General features: G+C 43.9%; 1 protein-coding gene across 4 annotated transcripts; it reads right to left on the bottom strand.

Annotated features, from left to right (window-relative positions):
* Nucleotides 1-269: 269 nt before the first annotated feature.
* Nucleotides 270-9,942, bottom strand: dusp12 (dual specificity phosphatase 12). 4 transcript variants are annotated; one of them, XM_056421287.1, is made up of 9 exons: nucleotides 9,666-9,942; nucleotides 8,673-8,940; nucleotides 7,822-7,935; nucleotides 7,494-7,612; nucleotides 7,300-7,387; nucleotides 6,916-7,007; nucleotides 6,512-6,591; nucleotides 5,321-5,583; nucleotides 270-921 (listed from the first exon to the last, which is right to left on the bottom strand). In XM_056421287.1, exons 2-9 carry the CDS (start codon nucleotides 8,933-8,935, stop codon nucleotides 561-563), a joined length of 1,380 nt encoding a protein of 459 aa, XP_056277262.1. In that variant the 5' UTR covers nucleotides 8,936-8,940; nucleotides 9,666-9,942; the 3' UTR covers nucleotides 270-560. The 4 variants fall into 4 exon arrangements, with proteins under 4 accessions (XP_056277262.1, XP_056277263.1, XP_056277264.1 ...); XM_056421289.1 differs by lacking the exon at nucleotides 270-921 and adding an exon at nucleotides 1,690-1,777 and having other exon boundaries at nucleotides 9,666-9,940; XM_056421288.1 differs by lacking the exon at nucleotides 9,666-9,942 and having other exon boundaries at nucleotides 7,822-7,931; nucleotides 8,673-8,762.
* Nucleotides 9,943-10,465: the final 523 nt, after the last annotated feature.

The raw sequence follows: 10,465 nt of genomic DNA, 5'->3' as shown, positions 1-10,465 counted from the left end.
ATAAAACATCTTGAATCTTGAATCTTGAATCTTGAATAACCAGAGCAAGTCAAGATGAAAACCATTCATGCCACACCTTACATCCTTCGACCCCGTGACCCGTGAGACGTTTCTTATGACATAACGAACCACCGCCATCAAGCGGGTTGATTGACAGGGTGTAGGCGGTGAGGCTGGTAAACAAGCCCCGCCTCCTCTCGGCTGTTGCAGTAAGAATCTGCTCTGTGGCACAAACCTTCATATCCCCAAAGAAAAGAATCACATCAGACATGTTTTTATATTTGTAATTTGATTTTAACTTTACATTTTGTTTTCATCCAACCATTAATATGGTTACACACGGTTTTTAACATGGAAACTAAATGATAGAATACACCCCAAAAACACACGTTCCCACCCAAAAGAGCAAACAAACTGCTACTACTGCAGTCCCAGTGTCACAATGAGCGAGTCCAGCAACGGGACAAATACACATCACCAGTTGAGCTCTCAGTAGCAGATGAAATGGAGACTCTCCACGCAGTCGTGAGCCTCCCAGTTCTGGACTTTAACAGCTGCAGTCACCTCCCTTTTACTTTGGACACCCGGCAGATTGTGTGCATCGACCCCCGACCCGTGAAGACCATGCGTCGTCGTCGTCTCCGATCCGGCTCCCCGCCGCGTCCCGCCCGCGACCCGGCTTGACCTCCGGGCACTCGGCCTTCCCCTCCGGGCCCCAGGCCTCGTGAGCCAGCGGCTGCCCGTCCACCCACAGCCAGCCTCCGGGGAAGAACCGCAGACCGATCCAGACGTGCGCCGTGGTCTCGTCTCCGCTCGGCTCTCTCTGGAGGAGCGCCATCTCGGTGTCCGAGGCCGCGGTGACGCTCCCTGCAGTGCTCCAAGGCGTCCTCCCACGTCTTTCTCTCCCTCACCACGACCGCTCTGGAGCAGAAGAAGGTCGTTATAAACTGTGTCGCGGACGTATCGTGCCACTTGTAGTTGCGCATGGCGCCGTAGTTTTCATTTACTCTGTTATCCGGCTCACGCTCCGCCCAGAAAAATGTGGACCCCTCCACCTCCTGACCACGTCCATTGGCTTCTGTCCGCTGAACTCCTTTGCAGTCCGACCCACATGAACTCGCGGCTGTCGCCGGTCAGCAGCCGAAGGCGCTCCGTGTCATTCGCGCTGCCGACGGGAGCGAGGTCGGTGTGAACCCGCCGGCAGTGCTCCCGAGCCTCGGGCCAGGTCTTCTTCTCCGGGACGTGGACGTACTTGGCAAAAGCTGCAGACGCGCCGAGGAGGAGCAGGACTCGGGCGGAGGTTTGCTCCATCGTGAGGAGATGGAGGGAGAGCTGCGGCGCGATGAAGACGCAAAGCGGCGCCGAGGACCAATAAGCTGGGAGCCGTTGTGTTTTGCATCGGGCGCCCACCTCACCTTCAAGGTCGACAAGAGAACCCACCGCTCGCCTCTCGTCAGTCCCCGTGGCCACAGAGTTCATCTCGTGTTTACATTCGGAGGGCAGCACTTTTTGGGAGTCGATAACGCCCTCATTCAAACCACACTTTACACCCTATAGGCGACGTCACGTGTTTCGTGACTCGCAAACAAATCCCGACACAAAGCAGCTGTGTGCAAATATAGTTTGAGGGGATTAGTGTGTTCCTAACAGTCAAATGTAGAGAAGACAGGAGTGAGCTTTAAGGACATCCTTGCTTTGATTATTCTCCTCTTTTGCATCGCCTTTGCATTCTGCTCATTTCAAACAGGAAACAGGAAACGTGTTCAAGAATCTTTGGCTGGAAAATATTGACAAATATGAATCACGGTTGTGGTTCAGAGTCGAGCTCTGAGCTGAGCATGAAAGACAAGCAGTTCATCACACTCTGTCAGACTCAGTGAATGTGTTGTTACTCTGTAATGATTCCTTCTGGTCACATGACATCTATTGTTCATCTGGTGACATGACATCTATTGTTCATCAGGTCACATGACATCTATTGTTCATCTGGTCACATGACATCTATTGTTCATCTGGTCACATGACATCTATTGTTCATCTGGTCACATGACATCTATTGTTCATGTGGTCACATGACATATATTGTTCATCTGGTCACATTACATCTATTGTTCATCTAGTCACATGACATCTATTGTTCACCTGGTCACATGACATCTATTGATCATCTGGTCACATGACATCTATTGTTCATCTGGTCACATGACATATATTGTTCATCTGGTCACATGACATCTATTGATCATCTGGTCACATGACATCTATTGTTCATCTGGTCACATGACATCTATTGTTCATCTGGTCACATGACATCTATTGTTCATCTGGTCACGTGACATATATTGTTCATGTGGTCACATGACATCTATTGTTCATCTGGTCACATGACATCTATTGTTCATCTGGTCACATGACATCTATTGTTCATCTGGTCACATGACATCTATTGTTCATCTGGTCACATGACATCTATTGTTCATCTGGTCACATGACATCTATTGTTCATCTGGTCACGTGACATCTATTGTTCATCTGGTCACATGACATCTATTGTTCATCTGATCACATGACATATATTGTTCATCTGGTCATGTGACATCTATTGTTCATCTGGTCACATGACATCTATTGTTCATCTGATCACATGACATATATTGTTCATCTGGTCACGTGACATCTATTGTTTATCTGGTCACATGACATCTATTGTTCATCTGGTCACATGACATCTATTGTTCATCTGGTCACATGACATCTATTGATCATCTGGTCACATGACATCTATTGATCATCTGGTCACATGACATCTATTGATCATCTGGTCACATGACATCTATTGTTCACCTGGTCACATGACATCTATTGATCATCTGGTCACATGACATCTATTGATCATCTGGTCACATGACATCTATTGATCATCTGGTCACATGACATCTATTGTTCATCTGGTCACATGACATATATTGTTCATCTGGTCACATGACATCTATTGATCATCTGGTCACATGACATCTATTGTTCATCTGGTCACATGACATCTATTGTTCATCTGGTCACATGACATCTATTGTTCATCTGGTCACATGACATCTATTGTTCATCTGGTCACATGACATCTATTGTTCATCTGGTCACATGACATCTATTGTTCATCTGGTCACATGACATCTATTGTTCATCTGGTCACATGACATCTATTGTTCATCTGGTCACATGACATCTATTGTTCATCTGGTCACATGACATCTATTGTTCATCTGGTCACATGACATCTATTGTTCATCTGGTCACATGACATCTATTGTTCATCTGGTCACATGACATCTATTGTTCATCTGGTCACATGACATCTATTGTTCATCTGGTCACATGACATCTATTGTTCATCTGGTCACATGACATCTATTGTTCATCTGGTCACATGACATCTATTGTTCATCTGGTCACATGACATCTATTGTTCATCTGGTCACATGACATCTATTGATCATCTGGTCACATGACATCTATTGTTCATGTGGTCACATGACATATATTGTTCATCTGGTCACGTGACATCTATTGTTCATCTGGTCACGTGACATATATTGTTCATCTGGTCACATGACATCTATTGATCATCTGGTCACATGACATCTATTGTTCATCTGGTCACATGACATCTATTGTTCATCTGGTCACATGACATCTATTGTTCTTCTGGTCACATGACATCTATTGTTCATCTGGTCACATGACATCTATTGTTCTTCTGGTCACATGACTTCTATTGTTCTTCTGGTCACATGACATCTATTGTTCATCTGGTCACATGACATCTATTGTTCACCTGGTCACATGACATCTATTGTTCATCTGGTCACATGACATCTATTGTTCACCTGGTCACATGACATCTATTGCTCACCTGGTCACATGACATCTATTGATCATCTGGTCACATGACATCTATTGTTCATCTGGTCACATGACATATATTGTTCACCTGGTCACATGACATCTATTGTTCATCTGGTCACATGACATCTATTGTTCATGTGGTCACATAACATCTATTGTTCATGTGGTCACATGACATCTATTGTTCATCTGGTCACATGACATCTATTGTTCACCTGGTCACATGACATCTATTGTTCACCTGGTCACATGACATCTATTGTTCATCTGGTCACATGACATCTATTGTTCATCAGGTCACATGACATCTATTGTTCATCTGGTCACATGACATCTATTGTTCACCTGGTCACATGACATCTATTGTTCACCTGGTCACATGACATCTATTGTTCATCTGGTCACATGACATCTATTGTTCACCTGGTCACATGACATCTATTGTTCACCTGGTCACATGACATCTATTGTTCATCTGGTCACATGACATCTATTGTTCACCTGGTCACATGACCTCTATTGTTCATCTGGTCACATGACCTCTATTGTTCATCTGGTCACATGACATCTATTGTTCATCTGGTCACATGACATCTATTGTTCATCTGGTCACATGACATCTATTGTTCATCTGGTCACATGACATCTATTGTTCATCTGGTCACATGACATCTATTGTTCACCTGGTCACATGACATCTATTGTTCATCTGGTCACATGACATCTATTGTTCATGTGGTCACATGACATCTATTGTTCATGTGGTCACATGACATCTATTGTTCATGTGGTCACATGACATCTATTGTTCATGTGGTCACATGACATCTATTGTTCATCTGGTCACATGACATCTATTGTTCATCTGGTCACATGACATCTATTGTTCACCTGGTCACATGACATCTATTGTTCATCTGGTCACATGACATCTATTGTTCACCTGGTCACATGACATCTATTGTTCACCTGGTCACATGACATCTATTGTTCATCTAGTCACATGACATCTATTGATCATCTGGTCACATGACATCTATTGTTCATCTGGTCACATGACATCTATTGTTCACCTGGTCACATGACTTCTATTGTTCATCTGGTCACATGACATCTATTGTTCACCTGGTCACATGACATCTATTGTTCATCTCGTCACATGACATCTATTGTTCATCTGGTCACATGACATCTATTGTTCTGTCCATCCTGGAGAGGGGTCCTCCTCTGTTCTCTCCTGAAGGGTTCTTACTTTTTTCCCCCCCATTAAGGATTTTTTCTATTTCTTGGTAGTTTTTCCTGATCCGATGTGAGGTCAAAGGTCAGGGATATGTACAGATTGAAGCACTCTGAGGATAATGTGTAATAATGGGCTATACAAAATGAATTGAATTGAAATTGAATTAAGTCCCCAAACCCAGCTTTCGCCGTCCTCTGATCAAAAGGCGGCCTCCCGCCGATGGCCAGGCGTTGGGACCCCCTGCAGCTTCTCTCCGGTCCGACCTCGGTCTCCAGCTCCTCGGCGGCTGCCTTCAGGAACGGGCGCTCTCCCTCGGGGAAGTAAGCGTGTCGATTCAGGAACGTGTCGCCCGGCACAAAGTGCCAGAGCTCCAGACTCTCAGACTCCGTGTACTCCATGGCGCCTGGCTCGCCCAGCCACAGGAGGCTTCTGGCGCCTGACTGGGCCATCACGGAAAGGCGAGAGAGAAAACGTGCGTAGATGTGAAATGCGAAAGATTTCTGCCAAGAAAACGACGACAAAAAACTAAAAGCCGTACGAAGCCTCCCAATGATCACAGGACACAGACGGAGGTATTATTTGAAATATATTTGACGTTATTGTTGCAGCACCAATTTCTGAACTATACATAAAAATAAATATAGACATTTATATAAATATATATAAATGTATAGATAAATATATATAATTTAAAAAATATATATATATATATATATATTGCATTTGGCAACCGTCTTTATGACATTTGAAAAGCCACCTGAAACTCTGAAGAAGTCAAACCCCCGGAGGTAAGTCGGTGTCTGTACCAGCGTGTGAATTATTTATTTTTTTGTCACGCAAAAACTCCCGAAGTCTGAAACGGATCATTTCTGAATGTTGATCTTTTGGATCTCGTCCACTCGGTTGCGGTGCAGCTGGAAGGCCGGAGCGACCCAGCGACCGCACGAACACCGATCGCCACACCAGCTGAACGAGCCCAGCTTAGCGCTACACTTAGGACACAGCATCTACACACACACACACACACACACACACACACACACACACACACACACACACACACACACACACACACACACACACACACACACACACACACACACACACACACACACACACACACACACACACACACACACACACACACACACACACACAGGCGAAGTACCATGAGCGCAGAGACAGCAGTGATTTGAGATCTGAGATCAGAAAGCCTCTCCAGTGAAGGCGATCAGAACCATCATGCATACTTGTGTACTTGGTTTCGTCCACAGAGCGTTCTCATATCAATGAAACAATTCTGGCTCCAAGTATTAGCGATCTAATACCAACTAATAACGGTCCCTCCGGAGGGTGCGTGTGCGTTACCTGTCCGTCCATCACTCCCAGTAGAGCCTCTCCCATCCACTGCACAGGTTCGATGAAGTAAGACGTGCACTGGACGTCTCCTGGACAACAACATGTTTCATGCAAGTCATTCATATGAATTATATATACATATAACTATAATATATAACTCTATATTTAGATATAAATATAGATCTAAATATATAAATAAGTATATACAGGATATAAATAAATATTTATATATAAATGTGTATATATAAATACGTATATACATATCTATATATATAAATAGAAATACATTTATAAATATCTATATATATATAAATAAATATCTATATAAATATATTTTTTTTTTTAAATATATATATATATATATAGCTAGCTCTGGTGAATGTGTTAGAGGAACATCACACCTGTGTTCTCACCCGTGTGTGTGTAGGACTTCACGTAACCAAAGGCTGGCGCTCCTTCTCCCACTGGGTGACTGAGAATACTGGAGCCACGGAACAGAGCACGTCTGCATAGGAGGAGGAGGGGTAAGAGGAGGAAGAGGAGGGGTAAGAGGAGGAGGAGGATTCAGAATGTCAGAGTTTTTCCCAAAGTGCTGCCAATCACTGAAATGATGAATTAATGCCCGACCAGATCTTTTTCTGAAATAAAGGCAGCATCTCTGCACTTAGCAACAGGTGTGATCCTGCTTCAGGAAGAACATGACGATGACGAGTAAAGCTTCCTCATTTAAAGTCTCGGGACATGAACTCGGAAGCATCGTGATCCTCGGCCGCCGTGTACACTCCTCCACCTTTCACCTGCACTTCCTGCAGCGATAGGACGCCTCGGAGGAGCTGGAGAGGGCGGGGTCGACGGCAACCAGCTCCCTGGGGACGTGCTTCAACTCTGCTCACACACACACACACAGGAAGAAAAGCAAGACGCCAATAATCAACAGAGTGCGTTGGCTACTCATCTGCCACGTTGTAATCAGATGACAGGACTTGCTCACCTGGGTACTTCTCTGTGATCTTGGTCAGCCGGTACTGTTTGTACAGAGGACTGGAGGTGTCCAGCTCACACTGCAGCGCCTCGTACATACACAGCTGCTCCTCAAAGCCAGGGTTCACCCTGGAACACAGCCGCCGTCAGTCACGTGACGAGGACTTCCATTCTGACCAAGGAGCCAGCAGGTACGTGAAGGATGCACAGAGAGTTAAAAACCAGGAACAACAAACACTACAGACACACTTTGAGGCCTTTTAGACAGTCAGGTCATCAAAGAGAGACTCAAGAAGCAGTGCAGGCGCACACACACACACACACACACACACACTTACTGTACGTCCGGTTTGATGGCCTTCAGCCTGTGGTACGCCTCAGTGAAGCCCAGCTGGTATCTCTTCATCAGATAAGCAGTAATGATGGTGGCACTGCGACTCCGACCGGCCTGACTGACACACACACACACACAGACACACACACACACACAGACACACAGACACACAGACACACACACACACACAGACACACAGACACACCTTGTATTGATGATGAATTGTAAATGAATAAAAGCCCTAGTTCATCTAAAAAGACACATATATATATATACGCACACATATACACTACCGTTCAAAAGTTTGGGATCACCCAGACAATTTTGTGTCTTCCATGAAAAATCACACTTTTATTTATCAAATGAATATAAAATATAGTCAAGACATTGACAAGGTTAGAAATAATGATTAATATTTGAAGTATTAATTTTGTTCTTCAAACTTCAAGCTCATAGGAAGGCCAGTTGTATAGCTTATATCACCAGCATAACTGTTTTCAGCTGTGCTAACATAATTGCACGGGTTTTCTAATCAGACATTAGTCTTCTAAGGCGATTAGCAAACACAATGTACCATCAGAACACTGGAGTGATGATGAAATGGGCCTCTATACACCTATGGAGATATTTCATTAGAAACCAGACGTTTCACCTAGAATAGTCATTTACCACATTAACAATGTAGAGAGGGTATTTATGATTAATGTTATCTTTATTGAAAAAACAGTGCTTTACTTTGAAAAATAAAGACATTTCTAAGTGACCCCAAACTTTTGAACGGTAGTGTATATATACATATATATATATATACACACACACATACTAGAGGCATCCGGTTGACCTCTGACCCCTCACCAATGAACAAGTGTAGCTCCGCCTTCCTCAACGGCCTCCCGAATAAACAGGAAGCAGTTGTCCATGTGACTCAAGAGGTCAGAGGTCGGCTCGTCCAGAACATTGACCCACTTCCTGCGGAAGCCCCCATCAGCAGGAACCAGCAGGGCGGGGTCCACAGAGTCCACGGACAGGATGTGAGAGACGGCCGCGTCGGACAGCGCCCGGCCGTCATCGAGGTCGGTCGCCGTGCCGACGTACAGACCCGGGTCCACCAGGAGCATGGCGGCTGAGAGAGGAGCAGGAATCACACACACACAGTGTATGTATGTGTACGTATACACACACAGACACACACAGTGTATGTATGTGTACGTATACACACACAGACACACACAGTGTATGTATGTGTACGTATACACACACAATCAGACACACACACAGTGTATGTATGTGTACGTATACACACACAATCAGACACACACACACACACAGTGTATGTATGTGTACGTATACACACACAATCAGACACACACACACAGTGTATGTATGTGTACGTATACACACACAATCAGACACACACATATATATGTATACTATGTGTGAATGTATACATACACGCACACACACATACATATATACACACACAGACATATGTATACTATGTGTGTATGAATTTGTACATATACACACACACACACATATATATATACAATAAACTAAACAGACATGTAAAAAGTATAAAAACAGGTCAATTTGAAAATAATGTTTAGGTTTTATTTACTGAATTAAATACTGCTACTTTACTTTTCGTCATCATTCATATTCTTATATTTCTTATCCATGCACATTTAAAATGCACAGCAGTCTATTTGTGTACACGTGATTCCGTGTTGGTATTATGGGATGTGCCGTTTGAAGTGGCGCGTTGCTGATGACGTGTCAGCCCTGTAAAGCTCAACGGGACCCACGTGACTCCTCGATGACGACCGCTAGCTAGCTAAGCTAGCTCACCTCGTTAGCCGGACAGTTGCTGTGGTTCCGGTTGCTCCTCGCCGCGCGCAACACGTGATGAACTAACTCAGAAACAACCGACTACAACAACACGGGAAACCGAGCTCGAAACAAAAGAAACAGCCGCGTGGTCACTGAGGCAGCGACGGCTCAGAAAGTTGAGTTTTGAAGCGTCTTCTGCTCACGCTGAGGTGTTTAGTTCGTCTTTTACACTGTCCGGGCGGAAACAAACATACGGACTCTTTAGTTCCGGAGTTACATCAAATTCAGAAAATCTGCTTTTTCTACCGAGTATGGTGTCTACAAATAAATAAATAGCGTCACACATGTCAAGTATTGTCATATATATATATATATATATATATATACACATACTAGAGGCATCCTGTTGACATGTTAACATTTATTCCAAGACTAACATATTAAGGACATCTTATTCATACAATTCAGTTTATTAATATTAATATATATAATATATATGTATATGACAGAGTGGGCTAGCAGGGGTGTGTCCCCAATCCCTTCTCTCACAATAGGAGCAGTGCCACTTTTCATGTTATAGGAAATGTAATCTGTTACAGTGCAGTATAGGCCTACATATCCCCTTTTAACCAGCATGTGGTGTCACTGGGATGTTTAATGTTCTGTTTACTGAAAACTAACTTCAGCATCACCAAAAAAACTAAATGTAGGTAGATGATAAAAAGTGAGACTGAGACTTAATAAAACATGATGACATGATGTATAGGAATGCTCTCTAGTGGAAGTCTGGCAGCTGCATTTTTAGACAACTCGAAGCC

Source organism: Pseudoliparis swirei, chromosome 8 (assembly GCF_029220125.1).
Source record: "Pseudoliparis swirei isolate HS2019 ecotype Mariana Trench chromosome 8, NWPU_hadal_v1, whole genome shotgun sequence".
Classification (NCBI taxonomy): Eukaryota; Metazoa; Chordata; class Actinopteri; order Perciformes; family Liparidae; genus Pseudoliparis; species Pseudoliparis swirei.
Note: the sequence above shows the minus strand (reverse complement) of the source record. Positions and strands in the feature narration are given on the sequence as shown.